General features: G+C 50.1%; 1 protein-coding gene across 1 annotated transcript in view; it reads right to left on the reverse strand.

Annotated features, from left to right (window-relative positions):
- RTN1 (reticulon 1) overlaps nucleotides 1-18556 on the reverse strand; it is a 162666-nt gene extending 144110 nt beyond the window's left edge. The window contains exon 1 of the mRNA XM_064153149.1: nucleotides 18172-18556. Within this exon, the coding sequence (XP_064009219.1) occupies nucleotides 18172-18361 (190 nt within the window). The 5' untranslated portion in view covers nucleotides 18362-18556. The remainder of the gene's footprint in view (nucleotides 1-18171) is intronic.
- Between the last annotated feature and the right edge of the window lie 6190 nt (nucleotides 18557-24746).

Raw genomic sequence — 24746 nt, forward strand, 5'->3', positions numbered from 1 at the left:
TCAAGATTCATCCTGCACAGATCACATTAGAAATTATCTTGATGACAAAGAGAAAAGAGATGAAGCTATTCTGTGCATCTCTCTACTCTACAGGGTGCAATCAGAGCACATCCTCAGCATCGCCATTAGCATTCCTCCACCGAGGAACCTCAGCAAAGCACTGAGCTCACACTTTCAAAAAGATGATGCTGGAAAGCTTGCCAGCTTATATATTTTCCTCTTTAATTTATACCTCTGAGGATAAATCTAATCAAGGAGGCAGTGAGAGTGGTGAAACATCCTTGGACTCAGGCTGATTTATTAACAGTGGTTGCATTATTCTCCCTCACAGAACAATGCTGGTATCCCAAGCTTCCTGCAAAAAAAAAACCAACCCAACAACAAACAAACCTTGTTTGCTGGTAGGTTATCAAACACAAGCTGACAATGTACTTGCACAGCAGATATGCAGAAGTGCAGTGCACAGTATGATTCATCTGCAAAACATCTAGCATGCTAGATGCTCGAGGTAAAGTAGGTTACAAGAACGATGCATTAAAAAGCAACAGAGGAGAACAAGGGTGGGGGTGGGGGGAAGAAGCCCTGTGATGGTTTGGGTGTTCCCCCCACGCACACACTTAAGTAAAATCACCCAGACTAGACTCAGCCAAGCTGGAAATTGAAAGAGTGAAGCTATATTTACAGCTTAGCACAATACAGAATCATAGAATCACAGAATCAACCAGGTCGGAAGAGACCTCCAACATCATCCAGTCCAACCTATCCCAGCCTAGCACCCAGCCCTATTCAGTCAACCAGACCATGGCACTAAGTGCCTCAGACAGGCTTTGCTTCAACACCTACAGGGATGGTGACTCCACCACCTCCCTGGGCAGCCCATTCCAATGCCAATCACTCTCTCTGACAACAACTTCCTAACAACATCCAGCCTAGACCTCCCTTGGCACAGCTTGAGACTGTGTCCCCTTGTTCTATTGCTGGTTGCCTGGCAGAAGAGACCAACCCCACCTGGCTACAGCCTCCCTTCAGGTAGTTGTAGACAGCAATGAGGTCACCCCTGAGCCTTCTCTTTTCCAGGCTAAACAAGCTCAGCTCCCTCAGCCTCTCCTCATAGGGTTTGTGTTATTTACAATACAGGATCACAGATCACAGGATCACAGAATTTCAGGGGTTGGAAGGGACCCAGGGATCATTGAGTTCAACTCCCCTGCCAGAGCAGGACAATGCTATCTAACACTGACCACAGAGGAACACAGCCAGTCAGGCCTTGAAAGGCTCCAGAGAAGGACAGTCCACAGCCACTCTGGGAAGCCTATTCCAGTGCTCTGGGACCCTTACAGTAAAGAAGTTCCCCCTTGTGTTGAGATGGAACCTCCTGTGCTGCAACTTCCACCCACTGCTCCTTGTCCTATCGAAGGGAGTAAATACATTCAGCTATAGACAGAAATATAACAGTTAAAAAGTAATACAGAAACACAGCAGCCCTCCCAGAAACCAGTCTCCAGGAGGGGCTCCCAAACACCCTTCCACCTTCCTCCCACACTAGACTTTGCCTTACGTTCAAGGTGAGTTTGGAGGGTTGGCCAGGGGGGTCAGGAAGCAGAAGGATTAGTCAGGCAGCAAGTTAGAGAGGTAAGTGCAGCCCAAAGCCCAGAGAGAGACTCTGTTATCTATGTTTGAGTTCTTGTTCTTGTCCATCTCAGCAAGCCTATGAGTGCAGCAGACACCACCACTGTTTCCTTTTCACAGCCTAGCATCTAATTCTTCTCACCAAAATATCCCACCTAGGCCCAAACTAGCACAAGCCTAAACCATGAAATCTCCTACTGGAAATGATCTATTTTCTTCTCAGTCTTTGTCCATCCCTCTCTCCTCAGGCAGCTTTTGAACAGAGTTTGGATGTTAAGGGATGGACAACCATGTAAAAATAAATGAGGATAGACAAATATTACAAATGCCATCTTCGTGGCCTGGCAGATCTACCAAATATTCCAGGAGATTATACACAGAATCATAGAATCAGTCAGGGTTGGAAGGGACCACAAGGATCAGCCAGTTCCAGCCCAGCCCCCTTGCCACGGCCAGGGACACCCTGCCCAGAGCCCCATCCAGCCTGGCCTTAAACACCTCCAGCTATGGAGCCTCAACCACCTCCCTGGGCAACCCATTCCAGCCTCTCACCACTCTCATGATCAACAACTTCCTCCTCACCTCCACTCTGAATCTCCCCACCTCCAGCTTTGCTCCATTCCCCCCAGTCCTGTCACTCTCTGACAGCCTAAAAAGTCCCTCCTCAGCTTTTTTTGGAGGCCCTCTTCAGATACTGGAAGGCCACAAGAAGGTCACCTCTCAGCCTCCTCTTCTCCAGACTCAACAGCCCCAACTCCTTTGTTTCATTAAGCAATGTGTTCAGAGGAGGCTGACTCCTCTGAGATTTCCTTCTGGCCTGCATCAGGAGCAGTGTGGCCAGCAGGACAAGGGAGGTTATTCTGTCCCTGTACTCAACACTGCTCAGGCCACACCTTGAGTGCCGTGTCCAGTTCTGGGCTCCTCAATTCAAGAGAGATGTTGAGGTACTGGAAAGTGTCCATAGTTGTTTTGCAAAGGAATTTACCCTTCAAGCTGAACAGCAGAGAGGGAACAGCAGGTGTTCCCTGGTGTCTCTACTGCCATGGCCAGCTTTGCTGCAGCAAGGTGTTTCAACGTTCCCAAACATTTTCCTTGTGGAGCTTTCCCTTCCATAAAAAGCTTTTCTGTTACCTCTTGATTTGAGATGAAAAGAAAATTGAAAATTAGATGAAATTTCCCCCCAGGACAGAATTTCTTCTGCAAGAGCTCCACTTCCAGCTGATGTCAGGGAAAACACAACCCACCACAGTCCCTAGAATTCATTTCAGCTCTGCATTTGTGACTTGTTCTTTGCTGTTGCTGTCTGAAAAGCAGCAACATCAACATAACATTACTCTCAGCTTGCTAACAGCCATTACACTGAGAGTTGGTGTGCTAGCAAGTAGCAATTGTTAGCACTCATTTAATACACTCAGCAGGACTGGGACCTTGCTTCTCTCTCACTGGTGAAAATGAAGTCCCTTGAATCATAGAATGAGCCAGATTGGAAGAGACCTCCAAGATCATCCAGTCCAACCTAGCACCTAAGCCCTGTGCAGTCAACCAGACCATGGCACTAAGTGCCTCAGCAGGCTTTGCTTCAACACCTCCAGGCACAGAGACTCCACCACCTCCCTGGGCAGCCCATTCCAATGGCAATCGCTCTCTCTGCCAACAACTTCCTTCTAACATCCAGCCTAGACCTCCCCTGGCACAACTTGAGACTCTGTGCCCTGAAGGGAGGCTGTAGCCAGGTGGGATTGGCCTCTTCTGCCAGGCAAACAGCAACAGAAGATGGGGACACAGTCTCAAGTTGTGCCAAGGAAGGTCTAGGCTGGATGTTAGGAGGAAGTTGTTGGCAGAGAGAGCGATTGGCATTGGAATGGGCTGCCCAGGGAGGTGTTGGAGTCTCTGTGCCTGGAGGTGTTGAAGCCAAGCCTGGCTGGGGCACTTAGTGCCATGATCTAGTTGATTGGACAGGGCTGGGTGCTAGGTTGGACTGGATGAGCTTGGAGGTCTCTTCCAACATGGTTAATTCTATGATTCTGTGATTCTTCTGACCCTCACAGAACATCTCAGAGATTTGCCTTTGGGTCCAACACCTTTCACACAAAATCATTATGGCTTGGGAACCACAGATTATATGCACAGACATTCAAGATAAGCAGGAGGTTCTGATAAATCAATTCAATATTCAACAACAGTGATCCTATTGCTAGAGCAGTAGAGAGAACTGCAACAGGATAAATGCTGCATTATGGCTTTTTAAAAGAACTGCAGAAGCTGCAAAAGAGAAGAATCAGCTCCAGCTTTAGGTCAGCCCCACATCAAAGGCAACTGACTCAATTAAAGTTTAGTGCACAGCAATCCTGCAGTTTAGAGCATCAATTTGGTCAATGATATTTACCAAAGATACAAACCTTTGTACTAAAAAGGAAAGAAACCCAGCAGACTGGCAAACATAGTACATGCTGCCACTAACCAGCAGATGAAACACTGGTGAGTAAAACTGAGATACACATTGCTATCATATTTATAAAGAGTAGGAGAAGACACTTCCCTTTTGGCTCCTCCAGTCAGTCTGCAGTGAGCTATGACAGTAAGCTGTTCAACAGGAGCCAGCAGTGTGCACTTGCAGCCCAGAAAGCCAAGCAGAGCCTGGGCTGCAGCAGGAGAGGTGTGGCCAGCAGGGCCAGGGAGGTGATTCTCCCCTTCGACTCTGCTCTGCTGAGACCCCACCTGGACTACTGCATCCAGTTCTGGAGCCCCCATTGCAAGAGGGATGTGGAGGGGCTGGAGAGTGTCCAGAAAAGGTTCAGGAGGATGCTGAGAGGGCTGCAGCAGCTCTGCTATGAGGACAGACTGAAAGAGTTGGGGCTGTTCAGGCTGCAAAAGATGAGGCTCCCAGGTGACCTTCTTGTGGCCTGCCAGCATCTGAAGGGGGCCTCCAAAAAAGCTGGGGAGGGACTTTTTAGGCTGTCAGGGAGTGACAGGACTGGGGGGAATGGAGCAAAGCTGGAGGTGGGGAGATTTCAGACTGGAGGTGAGGAGGAAGTTGTTGAACATAAGAATGGTGAGAGGCTGGAATGGGTTGCCCAAGGGAGGTGGTTGAGGCCCCATGGCTGGAGGTGTTTAAGGCCAGGCTGGATGAGGCTGTGGGCAGCCTCCTCTAGGGTAGGGTGTCCCTGCCCATGGCAGGGGGGTTGGAACTGGCTGATACTCGTGCTCCCTTCCATCCCTGACTGATTCTATGATTCCTGAAGAAAAGTAGTACTTACAGTAATCAGCCACCTCACTGGAAAACCCATTCCAAGCCTCACTGGGCAACCCATTCCAAGCTCTCACCACTCTCATGGGGAGAAACTTCCTCCTCACATCCAGTCTGAATCTCCCCACCTCCAGCTTTGCTCCACTCCCCCTAGACCTGTCTATTTGTGCAGTTATGGCTGATGTTCCAGAGAAACAGCACTAGGTCCTTGCAGGGAGAAGGTCTGAGAAGTGCTGTTTTGCAGGAGCAAAGTAAAAGCATAGGACTGATTCTATGATTGTGTGATTTCCCTTTCGACTCCTCCACTCAGCCTGCAGTAAGCTATGACCACTGCTCATCTCCTACAGCTCTACCTGCACACAGAACAATTAAGCCTCAAGTTCAGTGGCAGTGCACATTTAATTTGCAGCATGCTGCACTGTACTTCATTTCTGATGTCAACAGGAATGAAAACATCCCAGAATGCTAAACATGTCCTACCCACATGAGCAGCAAGTGCCTCTCTTTTGCCTCTAAATTAAGGACATGAAGGGAAAGACCTAATTAAGACTTAATTGAATTCAGGTGATGCCACACAGCAGTAGTTGGTGGAGAGGTGGTACCTGTGAAACTTTAATGCAGCCTCCCACAGAGTACATGGGGATGCTGCTCAGCAGATCAGGGTAGAGATGAGATATTCTGCTCCCCAGCACCTCCTGCCCTGGCTGTGGCCTCATTCTGTGCTCCTGGCATGGGAAAAGGGACACAGCTGACCCAAATGCAGGTGAACTTTTAGAATCATAGAATCATAGAATCAAACAGGTTGGAAGAGACCTCCAATATCATCCAGGCCAACCTAGCACACAGCCCTAGCCAGTCAACCAGACCATGGCACTAAGTGCCTCAGCCAGGCTTTGCTTCAACACCTCCAGGCATAGAGACTCCACCACCTCCCTGGGCAGCCCATTCCAATGCCAATCACTCTCTCTGACAACAACTTCCTCCTAACATCCAGCCTAGACCTCCCTTGGCACAACCTGAGACTGTGTCCCCTTGTCTTGTTTGACCAGTGGTGGCACACTTCAGGCAACTTCTAGGCTTTCCTCAAGAACTACTCCTTTGGCCTACCAATGATCTTGGGATTAAAAGCATTTCCAAGCATAGCTTCTCTGGTGGCTATGTGCATGTCAGGACCTACGTGGAGTGACGAACTCCCCACATCCCTGGCATGCATAATTCTGCTTTTGCTGGGCATAAGCATCCTCTCTGGATCAGCCTTGCTACCTTTAAGTTGGAGGTAGGAGGTGTGTGATTAGGCCTGTGAATAGCAAAGTTCTTCAATGGAGAAACAGGCTGCATTTGTGGCTTGAAATCACAGAATCATAGAATCAAACAGGTTGGAAGAGACCTCCAAGCTCATCCAGTCCAACCTAGCACCCAGCCCTAGCCAGTCAACCAGACCATGGCACTAAGTGCCTCAGCCAGGCTTTGCCTCAACACCTCCAGGCATAGCAACTCCACCACCTCCCTGGGCAGCCCATTCCAATGCCAATCACTCTCTCTGCCAACAACTTCCTCCTAACATCCAGCCTAGACCTCCCCCACCACAACTTGAGACTCTGTCCCCTTGTTCTCTTGCTGCTTGCCTGGCAGAACAGACCAACCCCACCTGGCTACAGCCTCCCTTCAGGTAATTGTAGACAGCAATGAGCTCTGCCCTGAGCCTCCTCTTCTGCAGGCTGCACACCCTCAGCTCCCTCAGCCTCTCCTCACAGGGCTGTGCTCCAGGCCCCTCAACAGCTTTGTTTCCATTCTCTGGACACATTCCAGCATCTCAGCATCTCTCTTGACTGTGTCCCCTTGTTCCGTTGCTGGTTGCCTGGCAGAAGAGACCAACCCCACCTGGCTGCAGCCTCCCTTCAGGTAGTTGTAGACAGCAATGAGATCAGCCCTGAGCCTCCTCTTCTCCAGGCTAAGCAACCTTGTCCTCAGCCATCCAAGGGCTCATTGAAAGGCAGCCACGTGGGCATTCAAGACACAGAGTGATATTTGCACAGTAGAAAACCTTGGAGACCAGGGCAGCACAACATAAGCAGGAGCTGGGAGCAGGGAGGTTTCCAGCCTGCCCTGTACATGTGGTTCATTACTGGCTGCAGTTAAGAAGCCCTTCAGTGTCTTGAAGTCTATCAACAACAAATCAGCTGCAGTTACTAAATCCAGCACTACTGACAAATAAGATGTAATTCATGTCCTGAACAGCACTGTAAAGCCTCGAGCTGACTCAATGCAGGTCTGCAGAGTCACCCTTGTTCTGCAGTGAACATCCTCCCACGCTGCATTCCCACCTGTACAAAGGCCCCACTGCAGCACCACATCCAGGACAGCAAGGAGATGTTGGGGATTGTGCTAGTTTGAGCCTAGCTGGAATGTTACAGTGAGAAGCATTAGATGCTAGGCTGTGAAAAGGAGACAGTGCTGATGTCTGCTGCACTCATAGGCTTGTAGCCAGGTGGGGTTGGTCTCTTCTGCCAGGCAAGCAGCAACAGAACAAGGGGACACAGTCTCAAGTTGTGCTGGGGGAGGTCTAGGCTGGATGCTAGGAGGAAGTTGTTGGCAGGGAGAGTGATTGGCATTGGAATGGGCTGCCCAGGGAGGCTGTAGTGGAGTCGCTGTCCCAGGAGATGTTGAAGCAAAGCCTGGCTGAGGCACTTAGTGCCATGGCCTAGTTGATTGGACAGGGCTGGGTGCTAGGTTGGACTGGATGATGTTGGAGGCTTCTTCCAACCTGCTTGATTCTATGAATATGTGAAATCATAAGTGTCTTAAAACCCAAGAACATGAAAAGTGAGGTGTGTTCCTGAGTCCTGCCAAGCCTACAGCAGCAGCAGATTTACTCTCCTTGAAGTAGAAATCTAATGACAAATAATCACTTCATTACTTGCAGCATGGATTGCTATGTGATGGCCTTATATTCTTCTGGGTTAAAACCCAACAATAAACAAACCAACCCCCACCCCCTTTCCCAGAATTTCATAAGCAGCTCTGACCTGGCAGTAAGAGAATCCAACATGAAAAACAGACACAAGTACATAAATGCTACATTAAATATGAAGAAGGCTTAGTGCATGCTTGGCCCATTTTAGAGGTACTGACTACTCAGGGGGAAAAGTGAGGTAGGTTCCTAAGCTGTCACCCATTTAAAAACTCCAATCCCTGTTGATGATGCGGAGCTGCAGCACAACTCCTAGGCTATTTCAGGAACTTTGAGCTAAAACAAATGAGCACAAAGTAAGTAGGTCTTAGGACCAAATCAGGTCTCTGAGCCTAAAGTAAAGCCAAACATTAGTCCTAAGCAGGACTAAGGGTCCTGTTTAACACCTTCATTGATGATCTGGAGCAGGGGATTGAGCACAGCATCAGTAGGTTTGAAGATGACAACAATCTTGGAGGATAGGAGTGCCCTGCAGAGAGACTTTGCCAGGCTGGATGGGTGGGCAGAGGCCAATGGGATGAGATTGAACAAGGCCAAGTGCAGGGTTCTGCACTTTGGCCACAACAACCCCAAGCAGAGCTACAGGCTGGGGACAGAGTGGCTGAGAGCAGCCCTAAGGAGAAGGACTTGGGGGTGCTGGTAGAGTAGCTCAACATCACAGTATCACAGTATCACAGTATTATTAGGATTGGAAGAGACCTCACAGATCATCAAGTCCAACCCTTTACCACAGAGCTCAAGGCCAGACCATGGCACCAAGTGCCACGTCCAATCCTGCCTTGAACAGCCCCAGGGACGGCGACTCCACCACCTCCCCGGGCAGCCCATTCCAGTGCCCAATGACTCTCTCAGTGAAGAACTTTCTCCTCACCTCCAGCCTAAATCTCCCCTGGTGCAGCCTGAGGCTATGTCCTCTCGTTCTGGTGCTGGCCACCTGAGAGAAGAGAGCAACCTCCTCCTGGCCACAACCTCCCCTCAGGTAGCTGTAGACAGCAATAAGGTCACCCCTGAGCCTCCTCTTCTCCAGGCTAACCAATCCCAGCTCCCTCAGCCTCTCCTCGTAGGGCTGTGCTCAAGGCCTCTCCCCAGCCTCGTCGCTCTTCTCTGGACACACTCAAGCATCTCAATGTCCCTCCTAAACTGGGGGGCCCAGAACTGAACACAGCACTCAAGGTGTGGTCTAACCAGTGCAGAGTACAGGGGCAGAATGACCTCCCTGCTCCTGCTGACCACACCATTCCTGATGCAGGCCAGGATGCCACTGTCTCTCTTGGCCACCTGGGCACACTGCTGGCTCATGTTCAGGTGGGTATCAATCAGCACCCCCAGATCCCTCTCTGTTTGGCTGCTCTCCAGCCACTCCGACCCCAGCTTGTATCTCATGATCCAGCAGTGTGCCCAAGTGGCAAGGAGAGCCAATGAGAGCTGTAGAAAAAAGAGGAGGCAGATGTGCCCCCCAGGACCCTTTTTGCAGTGAGATATAGAGAACCATCACAGCCCAGGAGGTCATTCCTGCTGAGACCCCACCTGGAGTACTGCATCCAGTTCTGGAGGCCCTATTACAAGAAGGATGTGGAGATGCTGGAGTGTGTCCAGAGAAGGGCCACAAGGATGCTCAGAGGTCTGCAGCAGCTCTGCTGTGAGGACAGGCTGAAAGTGTTGGGGCTGTTCAGTCTGGAGAAGAGGAGGCTCCCAGATGACATTCTTGTGGCCTTCCAGGGTCTGAAGGGGCCTCCAAAAAAGCTGGGGGGGGACTTTTGAGGCTGTCAGGGAGCAACAGCACTAGGAGGAATGGAGCAAAGCTGGAGGTGGGGAGATTCAGACTGTGTGTGAGGAGGAAGTTGTTGAGCATGAGAGTGGTGAGAGGCTGGAATGGGTTGCCCAGGGAGGTGGTTGAGGCCCCATGGCTGGAGGTGTTTCAGGCCAGGCTGGATGAGGCTGTGGCCAGCCTGCTCTAGGGTAGTGTGTCCCTGGGCATGGCAGGGGGGTTGGAACTAGTTGATCCTTGTGGTCCCCTCTAACCCTGACTGATTCTATGATTCTACGAAACACTGCAATGTGCAAAACCCAATGCTTGCCACAAATGGGACATCCATAGCCTTCCCCCTCCACAGTACTCCTCTCCTCCACAACCTCTCCTCCTCAGTTCCATGCCTATAAATAAAACATTTAATTCCTGAGTGATGAAGACTAAAATAAGGCAGGTGAGTCACCCTTCCTGGTACTACTCTGCTCTTTCATCTTCCTCATCCTCCACAGTGATCTGTGCTAGATTGTGTGGTCCTGCTCTGGAGGAGGGGTTGGACTCGATGATCTCCTTGGGTTGCTTCCAACCCCTAACATCCTGTGAGCTTGTGATCCTCTTCCTCAACCCATTTACAGCCATGAAGAGGATGGAGCTAACTGCATCCCTGTGGGGAACAGAGCAAAGAGAGCTGCAATTTGATCTGTATGGAGCTGGCAACTAGCCTGCAGAAAGGATTTTAAATCAGGAGGGTTTGTGCACCTCCAATAGGACTTTTGACCCCCAGATGCAGAGTGCTTGGTAGAGGAAGCCCAATAGGAGTCATTGCTACTACTTTACCTAAGTGAGAATTAAGGATGGTATTTCAACAAGATTTTTTTAGATGACTGATTGTGGGCTGTGATGAAATGGCCACTTTGTCAGGCTCCATGAAAGTTACAGCAACAGAAGGATCCAAGAAGAAATCCACTGAGTTTCTGCTCCTCTCTGCAAAATCTGATCACACTCACAAAATCAGGCCACAGCTTGAGTGCTGTGTCCAGTTCTGGGCTCCTCAGTTCAAGAGAGAGGTTGAGATACTGGAAGGTGTCCAGAGAAGGGCAACAAAGCCCTGTGAGGAGAGGCTGAGGGAGCTGGGGGTGTGCAGCCTGCAGAAGAGGAGGCTCAGGGCAGACCTCATTGCTGTCTACAACCACCTGAAAGGTAGTTGTAGCCAGGTGGGGTTGGGCTCTTCTGCCAGGCAAGCACCAAGAGAACAAGGGGATACAGCCACAAGTTGTCCTGGGGAGGTCTAGGCTGCATGTTAGGAGGAAGTTGTTGTCAGAGATAGTGATTGGCATTGGAATGATAAGTTGGACTGGATGATCTTGGAGGTCTCTTCCAACCTGGTTGATTCTATGATTCTCTGATGCTGTGAAATCAGAGAGAATGTGGGGAATCTTCACCAAGTGATATTCAACAGCTTCACTCACCAGTATGTCAGAGGGACTAATACAAGGAGCAGGGAAAAAAATCTCTCTAAATCAGGAAGGACTAAAATGTCACTAACAGAATTGGCAAGATTAGATACACTCTTCCAAAGTGAGACTAAATCAGCCCTTAGTTGGTTAAACCTGAGTAAGATTGTCAAGCATTCAAGAACATATTTCCAAACAGCTGCTTAGATTCCTCTGTAGCATTTGCATAGCTCAGTGAATCCACCTACAAAAAACAAGTGCAAGAGCCTGCATCAGGGCCGAGGCAATCCTAAGCACAAATCCTGACTGGGCAGTGCCAGGCTGGAGAGCAGCCCTGAGGAGAGGGACTTAGGGGTGCTGCTGGAGGAGAAGCTCAACAGGAGCCAGCAGTGTGCACTTGCAGCCCAGAAAGCCAAGCAGAGCCTGGGCTGCAGCAGCAGAAGTGTGGCCAGCAGGGCCAGGGAGGTGATTCTCCCTCTCTGCTCTGTTCTGCTGAGACCCTACCTGGAGTACTGCATCCAGTTCTGGAGCCCCCATTACAAGAGGGATGTGGAGATGCTGGAGTGTGTCCAGAGAAGGGACATGAGGATGCTGAGAGGCTGCAGCAGCTCTGCTATGAGCACAGACTGAAAGAGTTGGGGCTGCTCAGGATGCAGAAGAGGAGGCTCCCAGGTGACCTTCTTGTGGCCTTCTGGTATCAGAAGGGGGCCTACAAAAAGGCTGGAGAGGGACTTTTTATGCTGTCAGGAAGTGACAGGACTGGGGGGAATGGAGCAAAGCTGGAGATGGGGAGATTGAGACTGGAGGTGAGGAGGAAGTTGTTGAGCCTGAGAGTGGTGAGAGGCTGGACTGGGTTGCCCAGGGAGATGGTTGAGGCCCCATCCCTGGGGGCCAGGCTGGCCAGGCTGGATGAGGCTGTGACCAAGCTGTTCACCCTGGCCATGTCAGGGGGGTTGGAACTGGCTGATCCTTGTGGTCCCTTCCAACCCTGACTGATTCTATGTTTCTATGATTCCATGATTCCTTCTACTCCATTTTGAAAAACCAGGTTTTGGCTCTTGGCCTTCACATTGGATGTGGCCTTGAGCATTACATTGCCATGGATGATTAAGGAGGGGCAATCTTGATAAAGCAATACTTGGAAAGGGGTGGGTAGACCTCAGAGAGCAGCTGATCCAGTTGCTTAGGGGAACCTGATGCATTTGATTTTGCCCTGATGTCTTCGAAAGGCATCAGTGCCAAATCCCATCAGTGCAGAGGGTCATGTTCATACCCACTTCTCTCCACTGAGGTCAACCACAGAGCTCTCAAGCTGCCTGAAAACCAGTAAAAAGCTCTTTTGTGCTGAGGTCTAAAGCTGCCAGTAACTCATAGGAACACAAACTCCATGAGGAGGGGCTGAGGGAGCTGGAGTTGTCTAGCCTGGAGAAGAGGAGGCTCGGGGCAGACTTAATTGCTGTCTACAACTACCTCAAGGGAGGCTGTAGCCAGGTGGGGTTGGGCTCTTCTGCCAGGCAAGCAGCAACAGAAGGGGACAGAGTCTCAAGTTGTGCTGGGGGAGGTCTAGGCTGGATGTTAGGAGGAAGTTGTTGTCAGAGAGAGTGATTGGCATTGGAATGGGCTGCCCAGGGAGGTGGTGGAGTCACTGTCCCTGTAGGTGTTGAAGCAAAGCCTGGCTGAGGCACTTAGTGCCATGGTCTAGTTGATCAGACAGGGCTGGGTGCCAGGTTGGACTGGATGATGTTGGAGGTCTCTTTCAACCTGGCTGATTCTATGATTCTATGACTAATGCAATCTCCTCTGGCTCTGACCGCTTCTGCTTTGTGCAGCTGGACCCTACCTGTGACCTGTCTTTGGAGACAGATAGAAGTAGGCCAGAATTGCCAAAGATATCCTGACTGCTGTTGCCAGTCTGAAGGCAAAGAGCACCCTGGTATGAGTACCACTAGGCAGGGCTTGCCAGCAGGTCTCTTAATCCCACTTACATGGATGCAGGGACACACCACTGCTGGCTGTACCTCACCCTACAGATACAGAATCATAGAATCAGTCAGGGTTGGAAGGGACCACAAGGATCAGCTAGTTCCAACCCCCCTGCCATGGCCAGGGACACCCCAGCCTAGCTCAGGCTGGCCAGATATCCATCAATGCTGCACAAGTTGTGCATACAACTTCCAACACCTTAGCACAGGAATCACCACGTGTACAAGCTCCTGCCCTTTTCCCCTTCACTTCCCCCTCCCCCCAAGGATGTCTGCAATGGGAGGTGCTGTCCATTCTCACATTTTGCCTCCATTCCCTGGAGGAAGCCCTTTTAGAATCAAGCATAGAATCAACCAGGTTGGAAGAGACCTCCAAGATCATCCAGGCCAACCTAGCACCCAGCCCTAGCCAGTCAACCAGACCATGGCACTAAGTGCCTCAGCCAGGCTTGGCTTCAACACCTCCAGGCACAGAGACTGGACCACCTCCCTGGGCAGCCCATTCCAATGCCAATCACTCTCTCTGACAACAACTTCCTCCTAACATCCAGCCTAGACCTCCCCCTGGCACAACCTGAGACTGTGTCCCCTTGTTCTAGTGCTGCTTGCCTGGCAGAAGAGCCCAACCCCACCTGGCTACAGCCTCCCTTCAGGGAGTTGTAGACAGCAATGAGCTCTGCCCTGAGCCTCCTCTTCTCCAGGCTAAACAACCCTAAACTTTCCCAGCCTCTCCTCACAGGGCTGTGCTCCAGGCCTTTCATTAGCCTTGTTGCCCTTCTCTGGACACATTCCATCACCTCAACATCTCTCTTGAATTGAGGGGCCCAGAAGTGGAGGCAGTACTCAAGGTGTATTTACCCTGGGGAATGCCTAGTAGCCTGGGTAGTATTTTTGGAATTAATTCTCTTGAAGGAATTTTAATCACTGTTGATGTACAAAAATAAATAACAGAATCTGTGACCAGATGGTGTGTTGGGTGACATGGGGCTCTCTTCACCAACATGCAACTGCTCAGCAGCCTTTCAGGACTGCCTCAGTCTTCAGTCCTTGCAAGCACTGTCTGAAGGCTCCTCTCACTCTGAACCAAATCAGTGTTTGGGAAAGAAAATCTCAATCTGAGGCAGAGAAATGTTTTCTGCACAAAATAATCAGAGGCTAAGTATGAAAGCATAAGAAGCAGCTTTGTTCCTGCCCAGAAGCTACTGGAGTCAATCTTCACTGTTGCAGATGTAGGACCTGCAGCTCTTTATTGCCCTAACTTTGCCTGAGAAATCTCTCAGCTCTTTGCTCCTCGTGGGAATTCTTTTCTGCAGTCCCAATCATTGCTGATTTTGGTTGATCCAAAGAACTAAGGAATGAAACCCATTGCTTTTCATCATTCAGAAACCACTCACAAGGCATTGACACAAAGCCAGTTTTGGCTCAAAGCCTGGCCCATGGCCAGCTTGAAAATATTCCTGAACCTTTCAACAATCTCTGGCTAGTTTTCAAACTTAAAACAAAAGCCAAGTTCAGGGCAAGACTGCAAATTTTTAGGCTGCATAAGAAAACTTCTGTACAACTTGTGATAAATTCCCACCATTTATTCTCAGTTATTTTCATGCTGGGACAATCTCTCAGTCTCCAAACACTACTCTTGCTTCAAAGAGCATAACCATGGTTTTCAACAAAGAGTGATTCGAGAGGTATGGAGGAGGTATGGAGTGGTTTGAGAGGTTTGGAGGAAGACCAGCAATAGAACAAGGGGATAGAGTCTCAAGTTGTGCCAGGGGAGGTCTAGGCTGGATGCTAGGAGGAAGTTGTTGCCAGAGAGAGTGATTGGCATTGGAATGGGCTGCCCAGGGAGGTGGTGGAGTCACTGACCCTGGAGGTGTTGAAGCAAAGCCTGGCTGAGGCACTTAGTGCCATAGTCTGGTTAACTGGACTGGGCTGGGTGCTAGGTTGGACTGGATGATGTTGGAGGTCTCTTCCAACCTGGCTTATTCTATGATTCTTTGTGTTAGGAAACTACCTGGAAAATGTAGTGTCCATTTCACTCCTGTTTGCAAGCATTCTTGCCTGTTTAAAGTGCCCCTGGTTCTATAAAGAACACTGCAAGCTCATGGCAATATTGGAAGTTACTGGAGCTAGGCAACTCCTGCTGGATTCATCCCTATAGCTTAGGAACATGCAGGAATTCCTTTCTGAGCAGGAGAATTAAAGAGTTTTCTGAAATAACTGACAGCTTTAGACATTCAGCAATATGACAGACCTCTTAATCAGCAGCTTAAGAATATTTAGTCACACAGAAAGAGCAGGAAAAAATATCAGACCAGACCAGGCTCTGGCCAGCCTGAAGGGAGGCTGTAGCCAGGTGGGGTTGGTCTCTTCTTCCAGGCACCCAGCAACAGAATGAGAGGACCCAGTCTCAAGTTTTGCCAGGGGAGGTCTGGGCTGGACGTTAGGAGGAAGTTGTTGTCAGAGAGAGTGATTGGCATTGGAATGGGCTGCCCAGGGAGGTGGTGGAATCACTGACCCTGGAGATGTTGAAGCAAAGCCTGTCTGAGGCACTTAGTGCCATGGTCTGGTTAAATGGACAGGGCTGGGTGCTAGGTTGGGCTGGATGATCTTGGAGGTCTCTTCCAACCTGCTTGATTCCATAATCTAGGGTAGGGTGTCCCTGCCCATGGCAGGGTGGGGTGGAACTATATGATCCTTGTGGTCCCTTCTGATTCTGTGATTCTATGATTCTATGATTCTATGATTTGCTGCCCCCCTGAAGGGAGCAGGAGCCATAGCTCTCTAGGTAATGATAAACAGCAATGCAAGTGCAGCTGCCATGAACAGAAAAGGAGACAGTGCACACAGGACTGCACTACCCGGGATGCTGTGCTGGCTGTCATGGCCAGCCTGACACACACACAGCTACCTAACAGTCACCTTAACAAACAGGGAGAGCAAAATGGGAAATGTTTAAAGACATTGCTACTCATTGTGACATCACTATTTTGGCAGTCTGTCAATCTGCAGCTAGCAAACACCAAGGAAATGTGTGCTGCTTACTTTATCCCCTCCTGGCCACAGTTCCACACATGCAAATATGTCATCACAGGATCACAGGCTCACAGGATGTTAGGGGTTGGAAGGGACCCAAGGAGATCATCCAGTCCAACCCCCCTGCCAGAGCAGGACAATACTATCTAACGCAGATCACAGAGGAACACATCCAGACAGGCCTTGAAAGTCTCCTGAGAAGGAGACCCCACAACCTCCCTGGGGAGCCTGTGCCAGTGCTCTGTAACCCTTACAGTAAAGAAGTTCCCCCTTGTATTGAGGCAGAACCTCTTGTGCTGCAAGCAAAGTCTGAAGCCCCTTTGCAGAGGATTCCAAAAGCCAGAAAATATTTTGCTTCTCTTTTCCCTAGTCTTTCTTCTTTTTTTTTTCCTTTCCTTTCTTCTTTCCTTTCTAATTTTCTTTCTTCTTTCTTTCTTGTTATTCTTTTGTTTATTTCTGTCTACTCTGCATTCTCGAAGCTTGAATCTACAGACAAGGCTAAGCCTGAAGAAGCCTTCATTGAACATAAGCAGTATCACAGCCATTCCCCTTAAAGGGAATTTGCACAATTTAAAAGACCACCCCTCTTTGTTTTCTACACTAAGATTCAGCATGGCCATATTTTTATCCATCAATGAAAACCCAAAGCTGGCAGGATCCTTTCCCATCTCTTCATGTTTAGGCACGGTTCGGGCAACCTGACATGGAGACCCCATTCCTGCCCCTCTTCACTTAACACAGCCTCACATTACAAACCATCTGCCTGCCTCTCCAGCAAAAAGTCCCAATTCACAACCTACCACCCAGATCAGCAAATGAGCAGCAGCACATCAGCAGATTAGCTGCCTGCCCAAAGCTACAAAACAGCAAAACATTGCCCACATCAGCCAATGGGTGTTAGAGCCCATTTTACTACTGAACTCGGCAGCATCAAGCAAGCAGAAAAGCACCAGGGAAACATCCATGTTGAGAGCACAGAGATGTACACTCAGACCCTGAAAAAACCATACAGATGGGAATCAGTGCAATAATACTCATAGGCCTGCAGACTGTGTTGTTTCTGGCCAGCTCCTCTTCGTGCTGATTGACTGGAGGGGATTAGAAAGGACTCAGCCCAAAAACGCAGTTCCTAATGCTCCTGCAGCTATTGCATAATGGAGACTGACTCCCATCCCAAGCCCTGACCCTCAACTTACTCAAGACAAGTTTAATAGTGTCAGGCTGTAGAGCAGAAACCTCTACTTTCCAGCAAAAAGGAATCTAGATGGGATCCACCAGCTTCACTAGGGCTGGGAGATTTGGTTTTCTGGGTTCTTTGATGGGTGATAGTAGGAAAGAAAGTAAGGAAGTGTTATCAAGGAGGAAACAGAGTCATTTCCCCCCCAAACATTTCTATCAGGAGCTACTGGAAGCTGAAACCTCACTAATAGAGATACACATGCTGTTATCTAAAGAAAGGATCCCTAAACCAAAGGAAATCAAATACATCCCAAAAGTAAACTGAAAATCAATGAACCTGCAAACTCCAGCTAAATTGAATGCACCTTAAGTCAAATACACCTAAAAAAAAAACCACTAAAGAAGGAAAAACAGAGCAACTAAAAAGCCCAGGATTAAATGGATGTGTCTCAAAAGCATGCAGAAAACACACATACACTCCAGAACAGGCACTTCATTAAAAGCTACACATTGAAATAACATCAGGGACCATGCAGGGATTCCAGGTGCATGGGGAATAGCTGAAGTCACTACTTTGAGATCTGTCACTCCAGATGTGCATGACGAATGAGGACAGAGCCCCATCAAGCCAGGTCCAACACTGAACTGGAATCTAGATGTCACTGTGCCTACCAAACAGCAAAGAGCTTGAGGGAACTTGGCTGGGTATTGCATCCTCCCTCCCCCACATCGGCAAGAATGGTTATTTGCAAAGGCCGCAATTGCTCCTTGTTGTCTCTTTTCTTTCATGCACTCACTAACTCGTCAGCAATGTTTCCAAGCAGCCAGTCCGGGAGAAGAACCGGGATAGGGATGGCAACAAGACAACCAAGAGATGCTTCCGCCAGGGTCCCTTTGTTGAGCATCCCTGGGTACCCCTCGCCTTTTACCTGGGGATGCAGTCGCCATGGCAACGGGCGGGTGTTCCCTGGCCGAGCCGAAAACCAGCTGTTCCCGCTGCTGAGCCCCATCTCCATCCCGCAGCTGAGCCCCAGCGGCATACTGCTCCGCCCCGTCCGCAGCCCAGTGCACCCCAGTGCCCGCCAGCAGCAGGTCCTGGGGGTCCGGCGGGGCTGACATGCTGCCTGCAAGGCGGCCGCTGGTCTCCGGCTCTTAGGCTGCAGCAGGAGCCACCAAAACAGCTGCGGTGACCGCCGGGGGCTGGCTGGTGGCTGCGGCCGCGCTGGGGTCTGGCCGGCTGCGGGGACTCGGAGCCGCTGCCGCCGCCGCTGTGTCTCCACTAGCGCTTATTACGCAGGTGAAAATGGCTTGTTAGTTGGAGCCTTCCAGCCCTTGCGTCACCCTGTGGCTGGCATATCACAGGGCAGGAATCTGCCAGCCCGGCTGCTGCTCTCCCCCGCTTAACTGCTTCAGCAGGGTAGGCAGCAGCGTGCGTGTGAGGGAAGAAATGCCCCTTCCAGGCAAGCACACGCCCCCCTCTCCCCTCCTCTCCTGCGGTCCCCCACTCCCTCTGCATCCCACCCTCTCCCAAGCATCCCACGGCGCGCCACAGCCGGCTCCGCCTGCACCTCCCGGCTTAGCAGAGAGAGAAGGCAGCTCACGGCGAAGCGCATACCAAAAGCTCCCCATCCCCTCCTCTCTCACCCTGCCAGCCCCCTGTCCAGCCGCACTTTGCTCCTGAGCACCCGGGTTTGTTTACCCAGCTCACTCCCTTCCGTTTACAGCTACTCCGGAGACATGATCACAGCTGACTGCGCCCAAAGAACACTCGTCAAATTAAACTCACAGCAGGTGCCGTCTGCCTGACGGCATTTTCCCTTTTCCCTTTCCCTCTCCCTCTCCCTTTCCCTTTCCCTTTCCCTTTCCCTTTCCCTTTCCCTTTCCCTTTCCCTTTCCCTTTCCCTTTCCCTTTCCCTTTCCCTTTCCCTTTCCCTTTCCCTCTCCCTCTCCCTCTCCCTCTCCCTCTCCCTCTCCCTCTCCCTCTCCCTCTCCCTCTCCCTCTCCCTCTCCCTCCCTCCCCCTCCCCCTCCCCCTCCCCCTCCCCCTCCCCCCTCCCCCTCCCCCTCCCCCTCCCCCTCCCCCTCCCCCCTCCCCCTCCCCCTCCCCCTCCCCCTCCCCCTCCCCCCTCCCCCTCCCCCTCCCCCTCCCTTTCCCTTTCCCTTTCCCTTTCCCTTTCCCTTTCCCTTTCCCTCTTCCTCTCCCTCTTCCTCTTCCTTTCCCTTTCCCTTTCCTTTTCCCGTTTCCCCTCTCGCTCTCCCTCTCCTTCTCCCTTTCCCTTTCCCTCTTCCTCTCCCTCTTCCTCTCTCTTTCCCTTTCCCTTTCCTTTTCCCTTTTCCCCTTTCCCCTTTCCCTTTCCCTTTGCCTTTCTTTTGATGTGCCAGTGTATCTCCTTGCTCACAGAAGAGATGTGAGCTTGAAGAAATCACTGCTGTTAGTAAGAGCAGCATGAGGTATAGCAAAGGTGAAAGTTCAGGGTCACTCCTTAGGTGCACAGAGAAATAGTGTCCTTGCCATCCTTCTACAGATTAGGAAACAGTCATGTGCATGGTATGTGATCATCCCTGCACTACATGGAGATCTGACACTGGCAGGGCAAAGTAAATTCCTTGTCTTGAAGAAGGACTTCTCCTGATGTGACAAATCAGGCTACAAAGTGGAGAATAATTGCCCCAGCCATCAGTCTTCACCCTCGTCTGGCTCTTTATCTGTTGCAACACAGCCCTCCAGCTGTGATCTTCATGTCACAGCATCCCTAGCCAGCCTTTAAACCCTCTCCAACTCCACTATGACTACCTTTTGCTTTGAAAACTATACATTTCTACTCTCTCCAGGCAATAAGGAAGGAAATTCAGGGTAAGCCCACAATGCAAGATGAAAGTCTCAGAAGCTGTCCCCAGCATTTCCAATTGTATTATCTTCCAGGGAATCATAGAATCATAGAATAATAGAATCAACCAGGTTGGAAGAGACATCCAAGATCATCCAGTCCAACCTAGCACCCAGCCCTGTCCAGTCAACTAAACCATGGCACTGAGTGCCTCATCCAGGCTTTTCTTGAAGACCCCCAGGGACGGTGCCTCCACCACCTCCCTGGGCAGCCCATTCCAATGCCAATCACTCTTTCTGTGAAGAACTTCTTCCCAATATCCAGCCTATACCAACCCAGGCACAACTTGAGACTGTGTCCCCTTGTTCTATTGCTGGTTGCCTGGGAGAAGAGGCCAACCCCCACCTGGCCACAATATCCCTTCAGGTAGTTGTAGACAGCAATGAGGTCACCCCTGAGCCTCCTCTTCCATCTTAATGATGTTAGTGACATAGAGAATGTTTTCAAAAATATACCTTTCCATAGACATGTTAAAACATCCTTCATCAGAAGCCCCAGCTTTGTGTTTGTCACTTTCTGAGGCAGTCCTGTGACACTATTAGTACAAGTTGGTAATAGATTGGAGAGCTCAGAAGAAGGCCTGTAGGAGCAGCAAACCCCTGATAGCTTTGCTGTGTGAGCAATGTGTGATCACAAAGGTCTTCTGATAACACAGCATCATCAGAATGTGTGCACACAAGCTAGGAATGATTCATTTCTAGAGGTCAAAAGAGTTATCATGATATGAGGGTTGCTGGGAGGAATACAGTCAGTGCTGCTATAGCAACACTGGCCAGGCCACAGCTTGAGTGCTGTGTCCAGTTCTGGGCTCCTCAATTCAAGAGATGTTGAGATACTGGAAGGTGTCAAGAGAAGGGCAACAAAGCTGGTGAGGGGCCTGGAGCACAGCCCTGTGAGAAGAGGCTGAGGGAGCTGGGGGTGTGCAGCCTGCAGAAGAGGAGGCTCAGGGCAGACCTCATTGCTGTCTACAACTCCCTGAAGGGAGGCTGCAGCCAGGTGGGGTTCGGCTCTTCTGCCAGGCAAGCAGCAACAGAAGAAGGGGACACAGTCCCAAGTTGTGCTAGGGGAGGTCTAGGCTGGATGTTAGGAGGAAGTTGTTGTCAGAGAGAGTGATTGGCATTGGAATGGGCTGCCCAGGGAGGTGGTAGAGTCTCTGTCCCTGGAGGTGTTGAAGCAAAGCCTGGCTGAGGCACTTAGTGCCATGGTCTGGTTGATTGGATGGGGCTAGGTGCTAGGTTGGACTGGATGATCTTGGAGGACTATTCCAACCTGGTTGATTCTGTGATTCTATGATTCAAAAGGCATAGAGGAAAGAGTGCAGACTTGTGTGCTCTACTTATTGAAATGGGGCCATACAGAGATGAGTATATAAATAGAGCAAAAAAAAGTGGGCTTTGCTTCAGGGATCCCAACTGCAGTGCAATCCAGGGCTTCATTTCCACCAGTTCCTGTAGAGTCCCCAGGTGACCTGGAACAGTCTCATGCAATACACTCAGCCCTGCTCATCATCATGTCTTATCAGGAGGGAAGCTAGAAGTCTGTCTTTGAAACTTCAGTACAAATCCTGGGCTCCTACTGACCATCACAGGAGTGGTATATACTCTTCCAATAGCAAAGTTTTTGTTGAATGAAAAGAGAAAAAGTTAACAGGAACAAGAGGACAATACCCAGAAGGCTTGATGGATCCATTTTGTGTGCTTGTACAGGAAACATTGAACTTAGAATCATAGAATCAGTCAGGATTGGAAAGGACCACAAGCATCAGCTAGTTCCAAACCCTCTGCCATGGGCACAGAAACCCTATCCTAGAGCAGGCTGGCCACAGCCTCATCCAGCCTGCCCTTAAACACCTCCAGCCATGGGGCCTCAACCACCTCCCTGGGCAATCCATTCCAGCCTCTCACCACTCTCATGCTCAACAACTTCCTCCTCACACACAGTCTGAATCTCCCCACCTCCAGCTTTGCTCCATTCCCCCCAGTCCTGGCACTCCCTGACAGCAGAAAAAGTCCTTCCCCAGCTTTTTTGGAGGCCCTCTTCAGATGCTGGAAGACCACAAGAAGGTCACCTGGGAGCCTCCTCTTCTCCAGACTGCACAGCCCCAACTCTTTCAGTCTGTGCTCACAGCAGAGCTGCTGCAGCCTTCTGAGCATCCTCCTGGCCCTTCTCTAGACACTCTCCAGCATCTCCACTTCCCTCTTGTCATAGGGGCTCCAGAACTGGATGGAGCACTCCAGGTGGGGTCTCAGCAGAGCACAGCAGAAGAGGAGAATCACGTCCCTGGCCCTGCTGGCCACACTTCTGCTGCTGCAGCCCAGGCTCTGGTTGGCTTTCTGGGCTGCAAGTGCACACTGCTGGATCATGGTGAGCTTCTCCTCCAGCAGCATCCCCAAGTCCCTCTCCTCAGGGCTGCTCTCCAGCCACTCACTGTCCAGCCTGGATTTGTGTTAAGGATTGCCTCCACCCATATGGCACTCCCTAGGCTGTCACATCTAAGGTTAAGTCACTGGAGTCTTTGGGGGCTTTTTTTAAGATCCCTGTCAGGAAGATCAGGCTGGATGAAAATTCAATCAGACATGCTGAAGAGAGGTGTGAGTTTCATTAGTACTCAGCAGAAGGGACCAGAGATGCTTTATTTCTGTTTCCAACAGATTGACAGAAGCTCTGGGTGATTTGTATTGCATTGTGTTGAAAACTGCCTTGTGTGAGGCTCTTCTTGCTCTGCTCATTGGCATTTAATTCTTTCACTCTTCCCTTTGGACATTTTATGCCTTTGAATGGCTGAAGCCTGAAAACATACACATACAAATTGCTTCTCTTTCCATTATAGCCCTTTGTGTTCTGGACCTGATGTGTGTTGCTGGGCCAAAGTGACTTTGAACCTCGAGGGGATTTTTGGTCTCAGATGCAATATTACTGGCTGAGAAGGCAGGACCTGGCAGGGTTTAGCAACAGAAACAGAAAAAAAAAATCATCTTCTCTTCCTTCAGGATTTCTTCTTGATGGTTAAGAGTAAATGAATTGCAATAGGAAAATAAAATAAAAGGGGAGCTGTCAGACATAAATAGGAAAACTAAGATAAGTAGGATGAGGGAGGATATTCTTCCCCTGCACTCAGCACTGGTCAGGCCACATCTTGAGTGCTGTGTCCAGTTCTGGGCTCCTCAGTTCAAGAGAGATGTTGAGATGCTGGAAGGTGTCCAGAGAAGGGCAACGAAGCTGGTGAGGGGCCTGGAGCAGAGCCCTGTGAGGAGAGGCTGAGGGAGCTGGGGGTGTGCAGCCTGCAGAAGAGGAGGCTCAGGGCAGACCTCATTGCTGTCTAAAGCTACCTGAAGGGAGGCTGTAACCAGGTGGGGTTGGGCTCTTCTGCCAGACAACCAGCAATAGAACTAGGGGACACAGTCTCAAGTTGTGCCAAGGGAAGTCTAGGCTGAATGTTAGGAGGAAGTTCTTCACAGACAGAGTGAAGAACCCATTGGAATGGGCTGCCCAGGGAGGTGGTGGTGTCACTGTCCCTGGAGGTGTTCAAGAAAAGCCTGGATGAGGCATTTAGTGCCATGGTCTGGTTGACTGGATAGGGCTGGTGGATAGGTTGGACTGGCTGAGCATGGAGGTCTCTTCCAACCTGGTTGGTTGTATGATTCTACGATTCTATTTCCAAAGCAAATGCTTCAGGCCTGTCTGGAAAGAGATACTCCAAACTCCTACAAAGCTTCAAGGCATCATCAACTTCCCATATCCCTCACATCAGTCCTGGGACCCACCACACAGACTCCTATCCCAGTGTCGCTCTGTGACTCTGTTTCTGCATTAGCCGGTGGCTCTTGGATCCATCTTTGCTACTGAAAGCACAAGCAGCTCAGTGCCAGGAAAACAACAGCAAATATGGTTAAGCCCAGGAAAGACAGAAGGTTAAATATTGGTGTAATAACAACTTTCACAGACATCTGTGTAGGGTCTGCTCCCCTTTGCAATGAACAGCTGCAGACATGAGACTGTGTCCAAAACTGCAGCTCTGGAAATGTTCACCTGGAGAGAGCAATTTCTTACAACTGCTGTAAAATGGGGAAACTGATTCAACTGGGGCCTCTGGTAAGTGCAACTTCAATAATACCAGAGTCTAAACAGTAGGCTTTTTAACTGCATATTGTGTAATTTAACCTCCCATACCTCTCAAAGCTCATAGCCATAGTCTGTAGCAGACAATTCGCTGCTCTGATGTCAGCCTGGCTATAGCCATACCACAGCAGTGCATAAAGTCCCTGCCTGGCCCTTTAACTCCCCCATCATGTGATAGCTTTCAGCATCTCTAGCCCTCCAGTTGTAATGAAATGTGATTAAAGGTGGTGCCTTCCTCGGGTAAGCCTGAGTGACTGCTCTGTCCTTCATCCCCTCCCCATCGACAGCCGCCCTGGGAGCAGTGAGGATTACCTCTGCTCCTCTGAACAGGGAGTTTTAGAGGGAATCCAGTGACAGGAGCTTAAACAGCAGAACAGCTGCCCATGTGAGCAGGCACAGCCATGGCATGTGTGCTTAGCAGGTGTCAGAGAGGAGAAAACCTACTGAGCCTCTGAGGAGCACAGCTTCTTTCCTCCTTCTTGCCAGCTTCAACCTCTT

This window comes from Pogoniulus pusillus, chromosome 1, assembly GCF_015220805.1.
Source record: "Pogoniulus pusillus isolate bPogPus1 chromosome 1, bPogPus1.pri, whole genome shotgun sequence".
In the NCBI taxonomy this organism is placed as follows: domain Eukaryota; kingdom Metazoa; phylum Chordata; class Aves; order Piciformes; family Lybiidae; genus Pogoniulus; species Pogoniulus pusillus.